Below are 25117 nucleotides of genomic sequence, written 5' to 3'. Positions count from 1 at the left end.
ATGTAGGGGAATTTACAGTTAAAGACCTAAAGACCCGATATGATGAATGAAGACCCGGAGTCAGAGTTTAAAAAAAATAATAAATTGAAGAACTTTTACTGAAGAATAGTTTGAAGTTTCATCAGCAGAAGCCAGCTTTAAGTCTCACAAGGAGTTTGTAAGCCACTCTGCGTACATTCACATTTCCACAACAATTATACTCTAACAGAGTCAACTAACTATGTCATTACTTCAGATTAAATAATTCAGGCTTTAACAGGAAAGATTTCCAATACTGATACTTTTCTCTCAGTGAGAGACACAGACAATATTCATCATTATTCTCTAGTGTTTGAAGATGAAAAGAAAAAAAAAAAAAATTCTTTAATAAGTTGACATGAAAAACATTGAATGAGCTAAAAATTATTATCAGATACATGTCTCTTCTTCTCATCTCTTCTTCAGCTCCCTGAAGCACAAGAACACTGAGTTCATTTAAAAAAATACACAAATTCATTAAGGAAATTACACAAACTCCTGAAATTGAACTTTGTCAACTTTAGATGATGTTTCTTTTTCATGTCTCGTTGCAGCTGATCAGGAAAGATTTCTGTGGAAGAGATGCTTTATCGTGTCATGTTTGGTGTCACTGCTGGATCTGAAGATGATCTAGTTACTGTGAACGTACACTAGATCATTGATCAAACTCTAACGTGTTTCTCTCCATTGTGAATCCTTTCTTGTGTTTCAAAGGCTTCAACATACAGCGCTGTGTCTTCTGTGCTGTAATATTAAGAATGAATCTTCAGGTGTTTCTTCAGGACTGATGCTCAATGAATCTGTTTCCAGCACTGATCACAGTTAAATGCCCTACTGAAAAATCCAGCTTAACCCAGCTATTTTCAGCTTAAACCAGCTACGACCAGCCAACCAGCTTAGGCTGGTTTTAGCTGGATTTTTCAGCAGGGCGGTCTTTCTTCAGAATGAGAAGACATGATTTCAGAGCAAAAGCCTGATGTTCTTCCCAGCGTGAACTCTCATGTGAATCTTCAGCCTTCATTTACATCTGAAATGTTTTTTTACACAATTTGTCAAAAATCACAAAGGTTTTAGAAAAAAATAAAAAATTACTTCCCTGACAGCAACATAATGTTGGCCCAGATCCGGCCCACATCTGGTCCGCATGCAATCCACATGTACCAGATGTGGGCCGGATCTGGCCACATTCTGTTGCTGTCTGGGATTAAGACATTTATTAAGGCAGTTATCCTGGCAGTTAAGAAACTAACTTACACAGAAGCAACAGTTTCTCAACACATAAAGAGGCACTACTCACTGTGATTGTTTTTCTTAAGATGATAACGGAACGAACCTCTTCCCACACTCTTCTCCACTGCATGGATCTTCATGTGTATCTTCAGGTGACTTTTAAAAGAGAAACTCAATCCGCACTGATTACACGTGTGCGGCTTCTCTCTGCTGTGGATCCTCTCGTGTATTTTCAGATAAGATGACTGATTGAATCTCTTGTCACAGTATGAACACTCGTAAGGTTTCTCTCCAGTGTGGATCATCTGGTGAAGTTTTAAATTGCTTGCTGAAGAAAAACTCTTCTCACACTCAAAGCACATGTACTCTCTCACATCATTATGAATTTTCTGATGCACTTGTAAACTGTAGAGCAGTGAAAAACTCTTTCCACACACAGAACATGAATGTGGCTTCTCCTTCGTATGAACTACCAGGTGTGTCTTCAGGTTTGATGCCCTAAGAAACGACTTGCCGCAGTGATCACATGTGAACTTCTTCTCTCCATTGTGGATCCTCATGTGAATCTTAAGGTGGGATAATTGTGCAAAACTCTTCCCGCACTGATCACATGAGTGTGGTTTCTCTCCAGTATGGATCTTCATGTGTCGTATAAGATTAGGTTTTTGTGAGAAGCTCTTTCCGCACTGATCACATGTGTGTGGTTTCTCTCCAGTATGAACTGTCATGTGAACATCAAGATTAGGTTTGTTTCTGAAGCTCTTCCCGCACTGACCACATGTGAACAGCTTCTCTCCAGGATGAACTGTCATGTGACGCTCAAGACTATCTTTCCTTGAGAAGCTCTTCCCACACTGATCACATGTGAACGGCTTCTCTCCAGTATGAGCGCTCATGTGACGCTCAAAATTACGTTTGTTTGGGAAACTCTTTCCACACTGAGTGCAGGTGAAAGATTTCTTGGCTCTTCTTTTCTTTAAAAATGTCTTTTAGTCTTTGAGCGACTCAAAGGTTTTTCTCCAGGTTTGACATGATGTTTCTCCTTCACTTCACTCAGTTCTTCACTCTCCTCCTTCACTTCCATCAGCTCTGAAATGAAAGAAATATGGAGTGAAATGACATAAAAGATCCCTGATATAATAGCAGAAAGTAGACAACTGCTATAAAATACGACCATTTTGCTGTTTTTCTTCATTAATTAAACGAACGGTCACATTTTATTGACTACCATTCATACACATGTGAAAGTGGGACACCAGAAACGAAAGCTCGAGCGAGACGTCATATCACGACCGTTGCGGTGTCTGTAGAAATTTCACATGCTCAAAGTCGAGCGACCGTGGCTTTAACTAGTTTTAAATGTCTATCATGCTAGTCGAACTACTGGTTTATGTACATTACCGCACTGGTGCACAATTATTTAATAAATAATTCACTACATTTGTGTCTGTATATTGTTTCACAAAGTAATGTTTAAGTGAAGCCTGATGCCTTTCACAAAAGAAAGATCCCAGTCTCTTCCAAACAGTGAGGTGTTGGAGATCTCAGAAGTGAAGACCAGGAGACTCAGTTGTGTCTTCAACAGGATTCTTTATTGAGAACATGTACTGTTGGTCGCTGCAGTCATCAAGTCCAGCTAAGGCAGTGTATGTTGTAGTTTAAAAACATTTTAGGGATAGACACATGGGAGACGAATTTAAACAAAGCATGCAAATGAAGTATTCAAGTATAGGAACCCGTCCCAGACTGTAGAGTGTTGCTAGTCCTAATCCAATCAGCATAACTATTCAACGAATGGGCTCTAAGAGCCATTAATGACAAAAGGTGAGAGTCTCAGTAATCTGACTCATTAGACAGAACAGGATCTGGCAGAAAACTCTTGCTGGAAACTTTGCTTAACAGAATCATTCATCTGATATCATCATCATTACCATAAAATGCTAAAAACACTGTTCTTCACCTTATTATTTCATGGGATGTTATGTCAGGACGTAGAATCAGCAGATCTTAAAGAGATTCTTAAATTTGTAATCCCACAGAGGCATTCGGGTTATTACCTAATTCAGCATGTTTTTTTTTCTTTTTGAATCAGATCATTATACAATTTATGAGAAATATAACTTTATCAGTAACTATAAATCAGATTTTGCTTTAGTTATGATTACAAAACTGTCAGCTATTCTGGAAAATTCATTTACTTGATACGGTTTACTGATTATTCTTTAAAAAAAATGTTGTAAATATATTGAGAAATGTCCAAAATTTTGATAACATGGCTACAAAAAAGTGAACTAAATATAAATGTAAAATAAGAGCTAAAATAATATTTAGTTCGACCTGATGTTGACAACCAGTATAAAAGCTCTAAACCTCCTTTTACTGAACATTTTTGAAAAAACAAAAATGAAACTTTTGTACAATCCGTTTAACTGTTTATCTAAATGAGCAGAAGTGTTTGAATCTTTCTAACATGAATGTTGTTCAGCATCATGAATGAATGAAGAATAAACACCAACCTCTTTGTTCTTCAGTATCTTCAGTGTGTTTCATTCTGCAGGGTTCTGGATCACTCATGTTCTCACTCTCCTCTTTAATGAACTCAGTCTTTACAGATTCCATCTCTTCCTGATGCTCGTCTTCACTTCTGGACTGATGGGAATATTCCAGCATTTATTGGAGAATTGTAAACAGGAGGAGCTTAGCTGATGATGTGACTCCCGTGGGAGGAGCTTCACTTCATTGATGATGTCATTAGTGTGGGAGGAGCTTCACTGATGATGAATTTCAGTGTGGGAGGAGCTGATCACTGATGATGAATTTTGGTGTGGGAGCTGATCTGCCAAAATCATAAATATATCAATTACAGAGTTTGTTATAATATAATGTAACAAAATTATTCCAAGTATAAATAACGGTAAAAACTGTTGAAAGCATAACCTCAGAAATAAATAGGGTTACCAGACGTCCCGAAAAATTCGGGACAGCCCCGAAATCTAAACTGTTGTCCCGAATCTGGCCCTAATTGTCCCGAAAATTATACTAAAGCAAAATCTTGAGTAGGCTAGTTATTGTCTGATAAACATTAAAAACTATCTGCAGATGAGTCGTCCTGCAACCAGCCCCCGCCGGCTGCTCAGCTGCAGCATCTTTTTTCTAAGTTCTAAAAAAAATCCCGTAGGCGGCTAGGCGCAAATTTAGATATGCAGTCCTTTTTGTTTTAGCCTTGATGAAGAGAGCTAAGATGCTGCAGCCGAGAGGAGGACAGTGATGCACGCGTAAAGGAGTGATTGATTGTTCAGCACTGTGTACAAAAAAAATACTTCACTACACAATTATTTCCTTATTTTCGTTAAGCTTATAGCGTTGGCTATACAGATTCTGATTTACAGACTTATCAACACTCATTCAACAAGACATTCAGATCATTTCAGCAGATCTGATTATTTGAGTCAGGATATATGTTTTTTTGTGAGAAAAGACTATAAACTGCTCTACTGAGAGACAATACTGTTATTTCTCAAAGTATGACATGGATAAAACACCAATAACACAAAAACACGAATGACACTCATCTTCATATCCACAGCATAATGTCCATATTAATCTAAATATAGTTTGATTTTCTGACAAGTACATTCATTGCAGAAATGAAATCAGAACAAAACAGACAATGATTATAAATATTTAAAAATAAAGAGCAGCACAAAGCAATATTTAATGTTTCTGTCAACCTGCATTCATAGTGATCTATGTTATGTGTTTTTAAAATGTCTCACGTGGCTCAATAAAGTATTTAGCAGTTTCTGTTCCAGTATTTTAAAAAGTAACTTACCAATTTGATCAAAGATGTGAAAAGAGTGATAAAATGGCAGCAGCAACACCTGAGATCGATTCCCATCGATTCCCCTCACAGATCTCAAACTTTGACTTCACTAAACATTAAACAAACACACAAAAGCACTCAGAATCGCTCAGGTCTGAATGAATTCAACACATTTTCCTCACACACTCGCTGCTGCACTAATGTTATTTCAGCAGGAAGACGCCAGAAAAGACACAAAAGTAGCGCTGTGCCCGATGAAAACAACACAGAAACGAGCATGTCTTAAACAAACTGTATCCACAAGTTCCCCACGCCCCATGAGGCCTTGCGTCAGAAGTGGGCGTGTCTTCCGGTTCAAAGTAAACAAGCGGGACGTTACACTCGTCCATTCAACAGTTGACAGTCACTCAAGATTTAGAGATGATTCCAGCATCAATATTTGAACAATGTTTACAATAAAAGAATGTCACAGTAACAGGTAATTTATTCATTTGTGTCAGGAGTTCAAATCATGCTGAATCTAACTGATATTTATATTCACATAAAAAGATCATTACATACCTATTCAGTTTCACCTGCTTCCATTTATTTACCATCACAAGAATGCACAAAACAATTTCATTAGGGCTTTTAAGTCCAATACATTTAGAAAAATGGTCCTATTGATAAAATACCATATGTTTACGTCACTTTTCCGGGCATTTCTATTTTATTCCCCCTGAAATTATGAGATGATTGCAATCCGAGGAGGTTTGAGCGATGTCTTCAGCCAGAGCAACAAAGGGATCTCATGAGAGGAAAAAGGAGTTAACAGGTATGACAGATGTGGAATGCATTAGTCCAGTATCAACAAAATAACTATGAAATGCGACGGATTTCTACCATATTCAGACAAATTTTGTTACTGAATATAAGTATCTGTCAAATTTAATAGTAAGAGGTACAAAGAATTGGAATGTTTGTGTTCTGTAAATGAATGAATGCATGTACACAAGCTAAAGAAAAATGATAATGAAATTTTAAATAAACTATGATGTTTGTGTCAAATTATAAATAAGATATTTGTGGTAAAATCTCCTTTATTTGTGGTTAAATCCCTTTATTTTTTCCTAGATTGCTTCAAAATATTTGAAGTAAGAGCTGAAGGCCATAATTGAGTCGTTTCATGATTTGAGCTTTTTTATTAAAACAATAATTTAATAACCTCTGTATCTGTTTGTCTGTTTGCTTTACTCTTAAAGTGGTTATTTTGTCAGAAGAAAGCTAATTGTGAAACCAGCTTCAAACCCAAAAAAAGAAAATCAACCCAGTTATAAGCTGGTTTTGGGTGGTCTTACCAGCTACCATGTTCCAAATCACAGCTCCAATTTAATGTTTATGCTTTAAAAAGTGCAGACCTGCTAATAAAATTTGTTATTGATTTTCAAATATAAAACTTGTTAAAATGTTTTCAGCATGTGTATCATTTCTTTCTGAACATTTTCATCTCATTTTAACCAAACCTTGATAATATTGATAATCATTATAATTTTGGTTACTATAATCGTGATATGAAATTTTCATATCGTCCCATCTCTATCTGTGAGCTTAGGGGGGGTGAACCGTTAGACTAGGCTACCACCATTTAACAAGCTATAGATATTCTTATTTGTCCTTTTTATTTGTATAGCCTATAGAAATAAAATAAAATTTAATTGAATTAAAATGAAAAATAAATTGCCTCGTTTTGCTCCACTCATGCCTCTTTGGTAAATAAACACATTAGTAGACATTCTAACAGTAAACAAACTTTAATTAGCCTCAAAGCATTAACATTTGTGTGGGGAACAGTGGAGTTACGCAATCAATGCAGGTTTAAAATACAGACCATTGTGATCAATATCTATCTGGAAAACAATGTGCAATTGCACTGAAATGTACAGTTATCACCAGCAGGTGGCGCTTATTGAACCCTCTTTTTGTTCAGAGATTATGCACTCATCAGTGAGAGGAGACAGAGAGGTTTGCAATTTGTGAACACAGAGCAGGATAGAGTAAAAGAGGAAACAGTCAATGACTCTAGAAGTGAAGTGGCAGTAAGTTTTGTAAGTTTATTTTTAGTAAATCCTGAAAAGTCTGTCTTGCATATATGGACTAAAATCTTCCAAACTTCCAAACCTTACGGCCAGATTCTGGAAGATGAATTCTTCAAAAAGTGGTGGCACAAGAGGATGTGGTGCTGGTCCTTCAAGAGTCACTCTCAGTCTGTCTTTATGTATTTTAAACACTTCAGCCTGTGATTCTTATTAAGTGCGGGTCATTTTGTAGGATTCTTTACCTAACCTATCCTAGGGGAATTTACAGTTAAAGACCCAAAAGACCAGATATGATGAATGAAGACCTGGAGTCAGAGTTGAAAAAATAAATTGAAGAAAATTTTACTGATGAATAGTTTGCAGTTTCATCAGCAGAAGCCAGCTTCAAGTCTCACATGGAGTTCGTAGGCCACTCTGCGTACATTCACATTTCCACAACAATTATACTCTAACAGAGTCAACTAACTACGTCATTACTTCAGGTTGAATGATTCTGATTGGCTAAGGAAAATAGAAAAGATTAGAAATTTTCCACACGTTGGACAGATAGTCAGAAGCATATCTCCATTCGTCACGATTTTGACGATCAGACCCTGAACATAGGCACAGGATGTCCTGTTAAGTCATGAAAAGGCGTCTGCAGGTCTCAAGCAGAATGCCAGTTGTCCATTGATACCAATACAGGACCTACACACAGAACAGAACACATATACAGATACACATGATTCACAGCTTCTTCAAAGCTGAAGTTGATCTGAGCTCTACTCTGAACAGGAGACTTTGCCAAAACATACTGATAGCATGTTCTTTTCTCTCATTGAGAGGTACAGACAATATTCATCATTATTCTCTAGTGTTTGAAGATGAAAAGGAAAATAAATGCTTTAACATAAGTTGAAGTCATTCAAATAATGTAATATTTAGAAAGAAATATGTTGATTAAAGGGATAGTTCCCCCAAAAATGAAAATTCTGCCATCATTTACTCACCCTCAAGTAGAATGTCAGTAACCAAACAGATCTCGCCCCCCATTTACTACCGTAGTAGGAAAAATAAATACTATGGCAGTCAATGGGGGATGAGATCTATTTGGTTACTGACATTCTTTCAAATATCTTCCTTCTTGTTCACCAGAACAAAGATATTTATACAGGTTTGCAACTACTTGAGGGTGAGTAAATGATGACAGAATTTACATTTTTGGGTGAACGATCCCTTTGATAACTTGATTATACATCACTCAAAAGATATATCGTCCCCTTGGAATTATAAGGTTCTATCTGACATTTTTGTCAGAATTGAGTTATTCACATATTCATATTCTGTGACAATTATATAATGTTTCTTTTTTTTAAGTTATGTACATTTTGGTAATTTTTTTTTAGAAAACAAAAAGGTTCTATCTACAAACCCGATTCCAAAAAAGTTGGGACACTGTACAAATTGTGAATAAAAAAGAAATGCAATAATTTACAAATCTCATAAACTTATATTTTATTGACAATAGAATATAGATAACATATCAAATGTTGAAAGTGAGACATTTAGAAATGTCATGCCAAATATTGGCTCATTTTGCAAGTTATTAGGTCAGTTGGCAACATGATTGGGTATAAAAAGAGCCTCTCAGAGTGGCAGTGTCTCTCAGAAGTCAAGATGGGCAGAGGATCACCAATTCCCCCAATGCTGCGGCAAAAATAGTACAGCAATGATGTTTCTTTTCGTGTCTCATTGCAGCTGATCAGGACAGATTTCTATGGAAGAGATGCTTTATCGTGTCACGTTTGGTGTCACAGCTGGATCTGAAGATGATCTAGATACTGTGATTGTGACCGTACACTAGATCATTGATCAAACTCTAGCATGTTTCTCTCCAGTGTGAATCCTTTCTTGTGTTTCAAAGGCTTCAACATACAGCGCTGTGTCTTTTGTGCTGTAATATTAAGAATGAATCTTCAGGTGTTTCTTCAGGACTCATGCTCAATGAATCGGTTTCCTGCACTGATCACAGTTAAATGCCCTACTGAAAAATCCAGCTTAACCCAGCTACTTCCAGCTTAAACCAGCTAAGACCAGCCATCCAGCTTAGGCTGGTTTTAGCTGAATTTTTCAGCAGGGCGGTCTTTCTTCAGAATGAGAAGACATGATTTCAGAGCGAAAGCCTGAGCTGCTTCTTCCCAGCGTGAACTCTCATGTGAATCTTCAGCCTTCAATTTACAAACCCGATTCCAAAAACGTTGGGACACTGTACAAATTGTGAATAAAAAAGGAATGCAATAATTTTCAAATCTCATAAACTTATATTTTATTGACAATAGAATATAGATAACATATCAAATGTTGAAAGTGAGACATTTAGAAATGTCATGCCAAATATTGGCTCATTTTGGATTTAATGAGAGCTACACATTCCAAAAAAGTTGGGAAAGGTAGCAATAAGAGGCCGGAAAAGTTAAATGTACATATAAGGAACAGCTGGAGGACCAATTTGCAACTTATTAGGACAATTGGCAACATTATAAAAAGAGCCTCTCAGAGTGGCAGTGTCTCTTAGAAGTGCGTAAGGGTCAAGGCCGGGAAACCTTACTGGATGCCCGTGATCTTCGGGCCCTTAGACGGCACTGCGTCACATAAGGAATGCTACTGTAATGGAAATCACAACATGGGCTCAGGAATACTTGCAGAAAACGGTGTCGGTGAACACAATCCACCGTGCCATCGCCGTTGCTAAAACTCTATAGGCCAAAAAAGAAGCCATATCTAAACATGATCCAGAAGCACAGGCGTCTCTGGGCCAAGGCTAATTAAAATGGACTGTGGCAAAGTAGAAAACTGTTCTGTGGTCAGACGAATCAAAATTTGAAGTTCTTTTTGGATAACTGGGATGCCATGTCATGCGGACTAAAGAGGACAAGGACAACCCAAGTTGTTATCAGCGCTCATTTCAGAAGCCTGCATCTCTGATGGTATGGGGTTGCATGAGTGCGTGTGGCATGGGCAGCTTACACATCTGGAAAGGCACCATCAATGCTGAAAGGTATATCCAAGTTCTAGAACAACATATGCTCCCATCCAGATGTCGTCTCTTTCAGGGAAGACCTTGCACTTTCCAACATGACAATGCCAGACCACATACTGCATCAGTTACAACATCATGGCTGCGTAGAAGGAAGGATCCGGGTACTGAAATGGCCAGCTTGCAGTCCAGATCTTTCACCCATAGAAAACATTTGGCGCATCATAAAGAGAAAGATGCGACAAAGATGACCTAAGACAGTTGAGCAACTAGAAGCCTGTATTAGACAAGAATGGGACAACATTCCTATTCCTAAACTTGAGCAACTTGTCTCCTCAGTCCCCAGACGTTTGCCGACTGTTATAAAAAGAAGAGGGGATGCCACACAGTGGTAAACATGGCCTTGTCCCAACTTTTTTGAGATGTGTTAATGCCATGAAATTTCAAATCAACTTATTTTTCCCTTAAAATGCTACATTTTCTCAGTTTAAACATTTGATATGTCATCTATGTTGTATTCTGAATAAAATATTGAAATTTGAAACTTCCACATCATTGCATTCTGTTTTTATTCACGATTTGTACAGCGTCCCAACATTTTTGGAATCGGGTTTGTAGATCTGAAACATTTTTTACAGAATTTTCAAAATTCAAAAAGGTTTTAGGAAAAAAAAAATCACTTGGGTTTTTGTGTGCTTTAGTCTCTCCTTTTATTTATTTTTGAACTGAGACAATGTAACTGTAGTGATCATCAGCATGTTCCTCAGCTTTATAATGAATGAAGAAAAACCTCTTTTTTTCTTCAGTATTGTGATGGTTCATTCTGCAGGTTCTGGATCACTGGTGTTCTCTCTGTCCTCCTCTTGCAGATGCTTTCTGGTAGTTCTGACAAAAACAAACATGTTTTATTTCCAACAGACACAATGTGAGATGAATAATCAATATGTCAGACTCTGCTCAGGCTAATCATGTGTTTAAATCACGTAATCCAGCCTTGGGTTTGATGTGGACCAAACCTTCAGTTTGTGTTGTTCAAAACTTTTACTAGGATTGGGACAACTTTCAGGAACAATGTAATAAAACTTTAAAATTGGTTAAATCCTACAATATTTATATGTAGTATACACATATTTTGCAGTTTATTTGTTTACAGTGATAAAGCACACACACAAGACATTTATTAAGGCAGTTATCCTGGCAGTTAAGAAATGAACTTACACAGAAGCAACAGTTTCTCAACACATAAAGAGGCACTACTCACTGTAATTGTTTTTCGTATGATGATAACTGAACGAACCTCTTCCCACACGGATCACGGTAATATGGTTTCTCCACTGCATGGATCTTCATGTGTATCTTCAGGTGACTTTTAAAAGAGAAACTCAATCCGCAATGATTACACGTGTGCGGCTTCTCTCTGCTGTGAATCCTCTCGTGTACTTTCAGATATGATGACTGATTGAATCTCTTGTCACAGTATGAACACTTGTGCGGTTTCTCTCCAGTGTGAATTCTCTGGTGAAGTTTTAAACTGCTTGCTGCAGTAAAACTCTTCCCACACTCAAAGCACATGTAGTCTCTCACATCATTATGAATTTTCTGATGCACATGTAAAATGTAGAGCAGTGAAAAACTCTTTCCACACACAGAACATGAATGTGGCTTCTCCTTCGTATGAACTACCAGGTGTGTCTTCAGGTTTGATGCCCTAAGAAACGACTTGCCGCAGTGATCACATGTGAACTTCTTCTCTCCGTTGTGGATCCTCATGTGAATCTTAAGGTGTGGTGATTGTGCGAAACTCTTCCCGCACTGATCACATGAGTGTGGTTTCTCTCCTGTATGGATCTTCATGTGTCGTATAAGATTAGGTTTTTGTGTGAAGCTCTTTCCGCACTGATCACATGTGTGTGGTTTCTCTCCAGTATGAACTGTCATGTGAACATCAAGATTAGGTTTGTTTCTGAAGCTCTTCCCGCATTGACCACATGTGAACGGCTTCTCTCCAGGATGAACTGTCATGTGACGCTCAAGACTATCTTTCCTTGAGAAGCTCTTCCCACACTGATCACATGTGAACGGCTTCTCTCCAGCATGAGCTCTCATGTGACGCTCAAAATTACATTTGTTTGGGAAACTCTTTCCACACTGAGTGCAGGTGAAAGATTTCTTGGCTCTTCTTTTCTTTAAAAATGTCTTTTTAGTCTTTGAGCGACTCAAAGGTTTTTCTCCAGGTTTGACATGATGTTTCTCCTCCACTTCACTCAGTTCTTCACTCTCCTCCTTCACTTCCATCAGCTCTGAAATGAAAGAAATATGGAGTGAAAGGACATAAAAGATCCCTGATATAACAGCAGAAAGTAGACAACTGCTATAAAATACGACCATTTTGCTGTTTTTCTTCATTAATTAAATGAAGAAAGAAATTTTCTTCATTAATTAAATTTTATTGACTTCCATTCATACACATGTGAAAGTGGGACACCAGAAACGAAAGCTCGAGCGAAACGTCATATCACAACCGTTGCGGTGTCTGTAGAAATTTCACATGCTCAAAGTCGAGCGACCGTGGCTTTAACTAGTTTTAAATGTCTATCATGCTAGTCAAACTACTGGTTTATTTACATTACCGCACTGGTGCACGAATTATTTAATAAATAATTCACTACATTTGTGTCTGTATATTGTTTCACAAAGTAATGTTTAAGTGAAGCCTGATGCCTTTCACAAAAGAAAGAGCCCAGTCTCTTCCAAACAGTGAGGTGTTGGAGATCTCAGAAGTGAAGACCAGGAGACTCAGTTGTGTCTTCAACAGGATTCTTTATTGAGAAAATGTACTGTTGGTCGCTGCAGTCATCAAGTCCAGCTAAGGCAGTGTACATTGTAGTTTAACCCTCAGGGGTCTGAGGATTTTTGGGGCCCTGGAGAAGTTTTGACATGCCCTGACATTTGTGCTTTTTTCAGTTGTTCATAAACATATTAATGGAAAAAGTGTCATTACACTGTATTCAGCACAAACTAGGCTACAATAATATGTGAGGAACATGTATGTACATGTTTGTATTTTTGAAGGAATAACGTTTATGCGTGGTTATTGAAAAAACAAAAAACTTAAGTCACTGAAATAAAGCCAAAAAATATATATTAAATCTGTGTTCACAAGACTTCTGGGTATTGGAGGTTGTAGACTAGAGTTTTTGCTTCAAAATGAGGTAAAAATTATGCTGCCTGCTTGTTCATATAAAACAATAGAGATATTTAAATTTTCTAAAACATCTTTGGTCAAGAAACACAGTATGCGTGGAGGTGTGAATCATCATGAATAATGGGTGATTCTCACCTGAGAAGACAAAAGAATTGCATAAAGAGCTCTAATGTCCTGCATAAATAATGAGCTCTTTCAGTTAGGTAGGCTGTGAAAAAACCCTCTGTGGATCATGTGGTGTATATCAAACATACAGAAAAAACAGCAATACTGTGAAATATTATTACAATTTAAAATAATGGGATTCTATTATATTCTTTAAAATATAATGCATTTCTGTGATGCAAAGTGTCTGAACAGTTATGTTACCTCTATGGCATTTCATATAGGCTTTTAGCTTAAAAGCATGCACATTTGGAGAAATATTGATGGATTCTCATATGTTTATGTCAATTTTCTATACAGAGGAGTAATATTTATTCAATATTTATTGTCATCACTATGAATGCTTGGATACTGTTTTCAATTCATACTTGCAGCCGGAGAGGCGCTCCTTTAGTCTACAAATTCATATAATGAAGAACAGGAACCAGGAACTAACGGCATGTCTTCTAGAGATCGCTAACCATGGCTTTAACATCCAGATAAACACTTATCAAGACAATAAATACACGATTGAGACAATGCATACAAGTATTGCCTCTGAATTTGCCTCTCAATAGCGCTGGCTCCGTGGGCGTGGCCGCATTAGCGGATAATGAGCTGAATCATGGACTTTGACATGGCTCTCTTTTCATACAGATTACATTAAACACAGAATGTTTGTTTTCGATTTGACTTACACGATTTAAAACCTGACATTTCAACGTTTTTTAGACAGAAGTCTCATTTTTTTGTGATTAGTATTCACTAAGTTACAGTTCATTTTCTGAGAACTATCAGATTGGACTTCATTCAGAGGGAGACGAGCGATCACGCATCATGTTAGTTTTCTTTATTTTGCAAAAAGCAACAACATTTTGTTTTTACTCTGAGTGTACACAAATAAAAGAAGATATTCCACAGATTAAAATGGTGTATAGCTCTTAATTGTATGTGCAACATTGACGGAGTATTTTGAGTCTCTTTCACACTGGTTAGAAAAAAAACGCGGTGGTCACGCCGGCGTGACCGCCGACCCGAGGGAGTTAAATACATTTTAGGGATAGAGACTGTTAAATAATTTCTTATTTCTTGGGCTTCATTTTTTGACTTTATCTTTTTCTTGGGATTTTGGGGTTTGGGGGCTCGTCCGGGATATTCAGAAGAAACTTTAACTTTATTTATTGACTGATTGATTGCATTATTATTATAATATGTCCTTACCAGATACTATTATTAACTTGATGTATTATTTTATGGAGCTGTAGCTGCTGGGGAAAAATGAGAACAGTTATATTTTCTGTAGTTCACCACTACATTACCACTATACTTCCACTAAACAGAATCTATGTTTACCCAGCCAAAATTATATCAGTTCTGAGAACTACAGGAATGTGAAAAGTGTCCAATAAATAGTTGTAACTATGACTCTAAATCCAAAATTGCTTCATGTGGCTTTGAATGAAAGATGAATCACTTGTTCATATCAGTAAGCAAGAGTTGTTGTGTAAGCTTTTTGTTATCATTCTTTGTCAGTTTAATATATTGTCAGGTAATATATTTTCCATTAAATACAGTATAAAAGGGTTAGAGCACTTTACCCCGTTGAAAAGGTGCAGTTAAAGTTAAGATACAGTACTCAGTATGAATGATCATACCCCTCCGAAACCCAATTTAGAAAATAATCTTGATATCTATTTTAAATCTGATGATTTGCTGGGAAGAGATATAATGCATAAATTGGGAGTGGAAATTGTGTTTACTAAAAATGTTTCTCTTTTCTTCTCTTTTGTGCTGATGGTATCCACTGAGCCACACCCTCATCCTGCTGATTACATGCTGAGTGAAGCTAAGAGTGAAGGACAAAGCAGGTTTCATCAACGATAAACCGTACACTGCAGATGGACAAAGTTGGCGACTGATACAAGATTTGAGGAAGATCAATGACCTGATCATTCCGTTTTCACCAGTGGTACTGGATGTGGTAACTATAATAAATGTAATATCACCTACACACAAATTCTATAATGTCCTTGATATATGCTCTGCTTTTTGCAGCATACCGATATCTGAAGAGGCGCAGCCATTATTTTAGTTTACGTACAAAAAACAACAATTTACATGGACACGTCTTCCTAAGGGCTACGTTGACTCGCCTGCTGTGTCTGTGTGACAAGGCTTTGCGTCAAGGCATTGACACCAAAGCCTCACCACAACAAACAATCAAGTGGACTGATGAAATGGATGCTGCCTTCAACGAGTTTGAAACACTCCATCATGTCAGCCCCCGCGTTGGCCTGGCCTTCCTGACTACAAAAAGGACTTCCACCTTTACGGCAATGCAGCGGGGAAACTGGCCCAGGAACACAGTATGAGTTATCGCCCTGTGGCGTATCTTTCCAAAACATTAGACAACATTGCACAAGGTCTGCCTTCGAGCAGTGGCTGCTGCTGCACTGATGGTACAAGATGCTGAAAAAACAGTCCTCTCACATCCATTGACATTACACACCTCACACCAGGTAAATGCAATTTTACATAATCTTAACACACAGTACATGACAGCACAGCGTCTTTTTTATGAGGCAACATTGTTAGTGAATACAAATTTAACAATTAAGCCAACATTCATTCACTGTCATTGCTTTGAGAGAGTTGCTCGGCACTGCCGACCAAACCACTGACAGCACTGATGAGGGACATGATTGTTTGAAAACATTGAAACTGAAACTGCTTGTAGGACCGATCTGTTAGATACAGCCCTAGAAGAGGGGGATAGTCTATATGTTGACGGTTCATGTTCTAATCCATCAGATGGTGTATATTTATGTGGCTATGCAGTTGTTAGACTCCCTGATGAAGTGGTAGAAGCAGAATCATTAACATTCACATCAGCACAGGCAGTGGAACTAGTGGCGCTAACAAGAGCTTGTGAGCTTTTAAAAGATAGAATCAGTATAAATTGTGACAATTTTAAGTATGCGTACAGTGCAGTCCATGACTTTACCAAAACATGGAAACAAAGAAATTAAAGTCAAAGTCAAAGTCAATTTTATTGTCACATCACCACAGCACATGTGCCTTGGAGAGTGAAATTCTTGGGAGCGTGCTCCAAAGATTGCAGAAACAATTAACATATACCATACAGACATATGACCATACAGACTTCAACAGGTAAAAATGTGCAATATGCACATACATATATTCAGTACACACAGTGTACTATTAGACATACTTACAGTTAGCACTTACACTACACATTATACTCAATATGTACATACATACAGTTAGCACTACACATTATACACTATACACAGAAAGGACAACCTTCTACATTATGTAGACATATATACACATAAAAATATGCTAAGAAGCAACAGATGTATGTGAACTGGAATACAAAAATGTCATGGGTGTGCATCGGACGGTATCCAGTAACAGGTAACAGGTAGCTTATTGTATTAAGTGCAGTGTGCATGTATAGTCCAGTGTTGGGCTGTTAAGTTAAAGTGCAGGTGTGAGCATACCATTGTGGAGTATGCTGTAAGGTGTATTAGTTTATATTGTTCATTAGTCTGATAGCCTGAGGGAAGAATCTATCCCTAAGTCGGCTAGTGCGGGCATGGATGCTGCGGAGACGTCTTCCTGAGGGCAGCAGAGAGAGCAGTCTGTGGGATGGGTGGCTGGAGTCATTGATGATCCTCTGGGCTTTCCTTATACACCGCCTGGTGTAGATGTCCTGGAGGGAGGGAAGCTCACCTCCAACAATGTGGCTGGCAGTTCGCACAACCCTTTTCAGAGCTTTACGGTTGCCAGCAGTGCTGTTTCCGAACCAGGCAGTGATGCAGCCCGTCAGGGTGCTCTCTATAGTGCAGATGTAGAATGATCTGAGGATGCTGGGGCTCATTTCCAAACTTCCTCAGTCGTCTCAGGAAGAAGAGGCGTTGATGTGCCTTCTTCAGCACTGCGTCAGTGTGTGTAGACCAGGTGAGATCCTCACTGATGTTAACGCAGAGGAACTTAAAGCTGCTTACCCGCTCCACAGGTGTCTTGTCGATGGTGATGGATTTGTGTTCTCTGCTCTGTCTTCTGAAATCCACCACCAGCTCCTTGGTCTTGTCGATGTTGAGTGAGAGGTGGTTCTCCTGACACCATTTAGTTAGAGTGCTCACCTCCTCTCTGTAGGCCATCTCATCATTGTCGGTGATCAGGCCTATCACCGTTGTGTCGTCAGCGAATTTGACGATGACGTTGGAGCTGTGTGTGGCTGTAGAGTCATATGTGTACAGGGAGTACAGGAGTGGGCTGAGGACACAGCCCTGAGGAGCACCAGTGTTGAGGGTCACCAGTGTTGAGGGTCAGCGGGGATGATGTATTATTGCCCATTCTGACCACCTGACTTCTGCCTGTCAGGAAGTCCAGGATCCAGCTGCACAGAGGTCTGTTTAGTCCCAGAGTCTGGAGATTCGCAACAAGTGTGGCAGGCACTATGGTGTTAAATGCTGAGCTGTAGTCTACAAACAGCATTCTCACATAGGTGTTCTTATTATCCAGGTGGGAGAGAGCAGTGTGTAGGGTGAAAGCAATGGCATCCTCTGTAGAACGGTTGCTACAGTATGCAAATTGAAGCGGATCCAATGAGGAAGGCAGCACAGAGCAGAATCTCTGATGAGTCCCTCCAAAACACTTGCTGAAGATGGGTGTGAGAGCAACAGGCCTCCAGTCATTTAAGCATGTGATTTTGTTTTTCTTTGGTATGGGCACAATGGTGGATTTTTTGAAGCACGAGGGAACCACAGATAGACAGAGGGAGAGGTTGAAAATGTCTGTGAAAACACCAGCTAGTTGGGATGTGCATGCTCGGAGCACACGGCCTGGGATGCCATCAGGACCCGCAGCCTTGCGGATATTTACCCATCGGAAGGATCGGGTTACATCCGCGACAGAGACAGTGAGTGCACTCATATCTTCTGCAGCAGCTGCGAGGAGCGCTCTCTGTGTGGGCGGTGTTGAGAGCCTCGAAACGAGCATAAAAGTTATTAAGCTCATCCGGTAGAGAGGCGGCAATGTTCACAGTAGTTGGTTTATTCCCTTTAAAATCTGTGATGTTATTGGATTCCCTGCCACATACTTCTTGCATCGTTGATGTTGAATTGTTCTTCAACTTTGTTTTTATATTGTCTTTTTGCGGCTTTGATGGATTTTCTGAGATTGTAGTTGGTTTGTTTGCGATCATCAGCATTCCCAGAATTAAAAGCGGATGTCTGCGCTGACAAGGCTGCTCGAACCTCGTTGTTAATCCACGGTTTTTGGTTAGGGTAGATGCGGATTGTTTTTGTCGGCACTACATCTTCTACACACTTCCTGAGGACGCCTCTATGTCGCCATCAGACGCTGCCCGGAACATGTCCCAGTCTACGTGATCAAAACAGTCCTGTAGTATAGCGTCTGATTGGTCCGACCAGCATTGAATTGTCCTGAGGGCGGGTGCTTCCAGTTTCAGTTTCTGCCTATAGGCAGGCAGGAGCAGAATGGAGGAGTGATCCGATTTGCCGAAAGGTGGGCGGGGGAGAGCTTTGTAGGCGTCCTGGAAAGGAGAGTAACAGTGGTCCAGTGCGCGATCACCACGCATATTTATGGTGATGTGTTGAAAATATTTTGGAGCTATTGTTCTGAAGTTGGCTTTGTTAAAGTCCCCCGCAACAATAAACGCTGCATCTGGATACGTACGCAGTTTCCTGCTCACTTATATTCCCATACAGTTCCTTGAGTGCCTGGTCTGTTTTCTTGAGGAGGAAGACAGCAAATGGAAAACCAATAGCACATTCTGATTTGATAGGCAATTTAATTAATGCAGTGCAGCTGCCGAACAAAGTGGCCATAGTCAAGGTGAGGGGACATGCAGCAGGAGATTCAGAGGAAATAAGAGGTAATCAATTGGCTGATACAGCTGCTAAAGAGGCTGCTAAAAAAACATGCAAAAAGGCAACTGAATATGGGACATATTAGTGACTAATTTGCCTGATATTGATGTCAAAATATTACAGAGTCAACCGACAGAGGCTGACTTACAATACTGGGCCTCAAAAGGCTGTCAGCCAGACAAACAGGGAATTATCAGAGACTCTGAAGGGAAAGTGGCCTTGCCAAAGTCGACACTTGTGCTGCTTATATGTCACTATCATGGTCTCTCACACACAAGTGCTGCAAAGACAGCTCAAGCAATTAATGCTTTGTATTGCATTGCAGAGAAACCAACACACCAAGCACCTGAGAGACGACCTTAAACAAAGCATGCAAATGAAGTATTCAGGTATAGGAACCCGTCCCAGACTGTAGAGGTTCGCCAGTCCTAATCCAATCAGCATAACTATTCAACAAATGGGACAGAGCTATTAAAGACAAAAGGTGAGAGTCTCAGCAATCTGACTCATTAGACAGAACAGGAACTGGCAGAAAACTCTTGCTGGAAACTTTGCTTAACAGAATCATTCATCTGATATTATCATCTTAAAATGCTAAATATAATGTTATTATTTCATGGGATGTTGTGTCAGGACGTAGAATCAGCAGATCTTAAACAGATTCTTAAATGTGTAATCCCACAGAGGCATTCGGGTTATTATGTATACTCAGCATGTATTTTTCTTTTTTAATCGGATCAGTATGGTATCGGCCAATACTGAATCCCAGTTATCGGAATCAGTATCTGAGGCAAAAAAGGCAGATAGGAGCATCCCTAATTCAGGTGGTTTATAAAGTTTTATATATATGTTTTATGTGTTTGAATTATTTTTACATGTTTTATTTGTTACTTGATATTTTTAAAAATGCATGATCTTCTACAGCATGATGGGAGCACAGGAAAATAATCTCAATCCATTGTCTCAGTGTTTCCACAAACTGTACAGTGTTGATCACATTCATCATCCCTGTTACTAATGTTATTATAAGAAAAAGAATCTCTGTAACTATGAATAACTGATACAATTTATGAGAAATATAACTTTATCAGCAACTATAAATCAGATTTTGCTTTAGTTGTGATTACAACACTGTTAGCCATTCTGGAAAGTTAATTTACTTGATACAGTTTACTGATTATTCTTTAAAAAAAAAATTGTAAATTATATTGAGAAATGTCAAAAATTTGGATAACTTGGCTACAAAAAAAGTGAACTAAATATAAATGTAAAGTAAGAGCTAAAATAATATTTAGTTCGACCTGATGTTGACAACCAGTATAAAAGCTCCAAACCTCCTTTTACTGAACATTTTTGAAAAAACAAAAATGAAACTTTTGTATCCGTTTAAAGGTGCTAAAGAGGATCTTTTCGTCGACTGAGAAACCAAAGACTGTTACTGAGTTTTTGAAATGAGTGCATGCGTAAGAACAATAGAGCTTAGATCGGGCCCAACAAATCAAGCCCGACTCTACCCGAGCCCGAGCATGTTGTGTCCGAGCCCGGCCCGGCCCGACACGTTCACTGTAATTATGAGCCCGAGCCCGATTTAAACCCGACCATTTTTAAAATGTGGGCCGTTATAACCAGGGGCGGCGCCAGATTTTTTTTTTAACGCAGGTGCTGCTGTGCTAGATCATTTAGGCTACAGGGGGGAGCTGCACAGTTATATATAATTTTATATAAATACTATTAATAAATGAGCAAAAATTGGCCACTCAATATTAAATATTCAATTACTTTAATTATCATAATTAAAGATTTAACTTTATTAAATTGAACAAGCACAACATTCAGCATTCAATCAAATATTCTTAAAGATTAATTTTTATTAATAATGTTACTTCAACATATTGTTATCTCAACATAATAGCCTATGTGTGTGAGCAATAAGCAAGATGTGCATTTGTAAATTCGGTGACAACGTGTGTTACGAGTTTCAAATGGTGTAAGTGTGACTGCGGCGCGCCGGCGCCTCCATGTCATTATTATATTGTCTGCTATATTGCTTTTTATGTATTAAATGCAGGCAATTGGTTGATGAAAAATGTATTAAAATTAAGATACAATTTATACTAAACGAAATTCACTTTAAAGACACTTTCTTCAAAACAAAACTTAACAAACTTGAAACTAAATGTGCTTATTTAATGGCTAAAACACATAGGCTACTACAGACTCTCTTTTTGTACAAATTGCAGCACATTCAATTTAATTCTGAATTTTGCACATGTAAGTTGAAAGGCATTTGTTTGTGCATAGTAAAACATGTCTGTAACATTTATCAAGTTCATAATTGTGCGTGCATTTAATTATTATCTTAATCAATAATACGACAAGGAAGAAACATATAAACTGTGTTGTTTGTTTATTCAGAAATAATTGAATGGATCGTAAATGGATCTGAAATTCCAAATGAAGAAACGTTTCGTGGAAAATGTTTCCATACCTCCGATTTTCCTCAAAGTTAATTATCCTGTTTTAATTTTTTTCTTTGCTGCTTCAAGCTCCATGTTGAACTTAAGCTACTGAATAGTAGCCTACAGCGTGCACAGCAGGGTGCGATGCGTCACGCGTGCGAGACTGCGAGTACGAGTGGACAAGACTGCGCATGACACGTGACATGCTTTATCAAGGGCCCGACCCGGCCCAGCCCGAGGACGCTGGCAGGAAACAGGGTCGGGTCGAGTCCGGGCTCGGGCAGAGAATCTAAGCTCTAAAGAACAACCCCCCTCCTTCACAGCTCATTTCGAGGGAACGCCTCCCAAAACTTGTGCATGAGTATTGGAACACGAGTGTTTACCACCGGCATTCGCTGTGTCGTGTTAGTGGATTCATTATGTCGGACTCACCGCAGGTAACTCATAATCTGCAGTTGTTACTCCTGTCTCCTGACAAAAACATTGCATGCAGGCGCCTGTGGAGTGTGGAAAGTTACTGGAGCGCGCAGCCGCGCTCGTCTCTCACAAGGAACGTCACGGCAGTGATTGACAAGCCAGAGGGTCAATCGTTTACGCGACGATCGCATAAACGATTGGCTGATGTTTTTAAGGCCCCACCTCGTGCACAGATGATGTATATTAATATTATTCCTTTCAGTGCACCTAATAAATAGTCTTTTATCAGTTTCAAGTAATATTGCAAAAATGTATAAAACAAAACATCCTCTTTAGCACCTTTAATGGTTTATCTAAATGAGCAAAAGTGTTTGAATCTTTCTAACATGAATGTTGTTCAGCATCATGAATGAATGAAGAATAAACACCAACCTCTTTGTTCTTCAGTATCTTCAGTGTGTTTCATTCTGCAGGGTTCTGGATCACTCATGTTCTCACTCTCCTCTTTAATGAACTCAGTCTTTACAGACTCCATCTCTTCCTGATGCTCATCTTCACTTCTGGACTGATGGGAATATTCCAGCATTTATTGGAGAATTGTAAACAGGAGGAGCTTCCCTGATGATGAATTCCAGTGTGGGAGGAGCTGATCTACCACAATCATAAATATATCAGTTACAGAGTTTGTTATAATATAATGTAACAAAATTATTCCCAGTATAATTAATGAGAAAAACTGTTGAAAGCATAACCTCAGAAATAAATGTACGCATTTGTACCCAACAAATACCCTCAGTCTGTTGACCCAATGAAATGAGCTTTAAGTGTCAGTTTACAGAAGATCTGAATAAATGAGGTGAAAACAGTGTTTTCAGCAGCTCTGTTAATACTGATGATTCTCAGACTATCAACACTCATTCAACAAGACATTCAGATCATCATCAGATCTGATTATTTGAGTCAGGATATATGAGAAAAGACTATAAACTGCTCTACTGAGAGATAATACTGTTATTTCTCAAAATATGACATGTATAAAACACCAATAACACAAAAACACGAATGACACTCATCTTCATATCCACAGCATAATGTCCATATCAATCTAAATATAGTTTTAATATATACATATAATTTCTGACAAGTACATTCATTGCAATAATGAAATTAGATCAAAACAGACAATGATTATAAAATATTTGAAAATAAAAAGCAGCACAAAGCGATATTTAATGTTTCTGTCAACCTGCATTCATAGTGATCTATATTAACATTTATGCATTTAAAATGTCTCACGTGGCTCATTATAGGCTCAATGTAAAGTATTTAACAGTTTCTGTTCCAGTGTATTTTTAACAAGAAACTTACCAATTTGATCAAAGATGTGAAAAGAGTGATAAAAGGGCAGCAGCAACACCTGAGATCGATTTCCCTCACAGATCTCAAACTTTGACTTCACTAAACATTAAACAAACACACAAAAGCACTCAGAATCGCTCAGGTCTGAATGAATCCAACACATTTTCCTCACACACTCGCTGCTGCACTAATGTTATTTCAGCAGGAAGACGCCAGAAAAGACACAAAAGTAGCGCTGTGTCCAATATGGATGTCCAATATGGATGTCCAGATCCGATCACGTGGTTTCAGACTCGATCGGAATCGGACATTACATCCCGATCAGGACTCGGATATATATGTATATATATTCTCATTATTTTTTAACACATCTATAGTTATGCGGTGGCACAGAGTTAGGCCTGTTTCACACTGCAAGCATAAGCGGCGCGTGAGCAGCGCATATTTTCTCAGCGTGCATGTTAACCAACGGATGCATTCACACAGGCAGCAGGAGCAGCTCGAGCGTCAGGCAGGAGCGTCGCGTATCGGTCTCGGCACAGAGTCTATCCCTGTGTCTCAATCAGCTCCCTAGGTCGTGAATCAGTATATAATGAAAGTGAATGTGGCTGATACCCTGATCAGTGCCCTGACTACTGAACTAGGGAGCTGATTGAGACACACGCTGCGCTGCTGACGCTCAATTAAAGTGAAAGCACACTTTTGATGGACAAAATAAATATAATTTCACTCAAAAAAGTGTTAAAAATTCACAGAATAAGCATGTCTAATGTGTTTTAACAAGAATTTGAGTATGACACAAAAGAAAATTAAGAATCAAAAATTAGTATGGGAGATTTACCCATTTAAACTTGTTTTTATTTATTCAGTTTGGGTTAAAGTATGGTGTATTATAAAAATCTAAAGTAAACTAGCCAGAAAATGTGATATATATATATATATATAAACATTATTTTAGTTATTACACAGACTGCAGCATACCCAAATCAAACCAAATATATATATTTTTATATTTTTATATTTACTGTTGCACTAAAGTGAAGTGAGGTGAAGAATTTATGTTATTTATTACTTGATTGTTCAAGCTACCTCACAGAAGTGCTCTGTTTGTTAACAGAGTTGTTGAATGTTGAAATAAGGTGAATTAAATAAAAAATAAGGAACATCCTGGATCTGTTTTTTCACTCTTCTTTATTCTTTTTTTATGTATTATAGAAGTATCGGATCAGGACTCGGTATCGGTAGATACTCAAAATCAAATGACTCGGACTCGAGGGCAAAAAAACCTGATCGGGACATCCCTAGTGTCCGATGAAAACAACACAGAAAGGAGCCTGTCTTAAACAAACTGTATCCACAAGTTCCCCACGCCCCATGAGGCCTTGCGTCAGAAGTGGGCGTGTCTTCCGGTTCAAAGTAAACAAGCGGGACGTTACACTCGTTCATTGAA

The 25117-nt window shown here is 38.4% G+C and overlaps 1 protein-coding gene and 1 pseudogene across 1 annotated transcript; both read right to left on the bottom strand.

The window, feature by feature from the left end:
- Positions 1 to 114: 114 nt before the first annotated feature.
- Positions 115 to 24157, bottom strand: LOC125247258 (annotated as a pseudogene).
- Positions 10615 to 12401, bottom strand: LOC125247264 (gastrula zinc finger protein XlCGF8.2DB-like). Its single transcript, XM_048158534.1, has 2 exons — positions 11460 to 12401; positions 10615 to 11047 (listed from the first exon to the last, which is right to left on the bottom strand). The coding sequence occupies exons 1-2, from the start codon at positions 12266 to 12268 to the stop codon at positions 10981 to 10983; spliced, it is 876 nt and encodes a 291-aa protein (XP_048014491.1). The 5' UTR covers positions 12269 to 12401; the 3' UTR covers positions 10615 to 10980.
- Positions 24158 to 25117: the final 960 nt, after the last annotated feature.

This window comes from Megalobrama amblycephala, linkage group LG15 (assembly GCF_018812025.1).
Source record: "Megalobrama amblycephala isolate DHTTF-2021 linkage group LG15, ASM1881202v1, whole genome shotgun sequence".
NCBI lineage: Eukaryota > Metazoa > Chordata > Actinopteri > Cypriniformes > Xenocyprididae > Megalobrama > Megalobrama amblycephala.
Note: the sequence above shows the minus strand (reverse complement) of the source record. Positions and strands in the feature narration are given on the sequence as shown.

What these genes read in the sequence shown, in the direction of transcription:
- LOC125247264 (XM_048158534.1), bottom strand. Translation starts at nt 12,268, where the DNA reads ATGAGAGCTCATGCTGGAGAGAAGCCGTTCACATGTGATCAGTGTGGG. An exon ending in CGTGATCCGTGTGGGAAGAG is followed by an intron (nt 11,048 to 11,459) that starts GTTCGTTCAGTT and finishes TGTTTTTGTCAG; the next exon opens with AACTACCAGAAAGCATCTGC.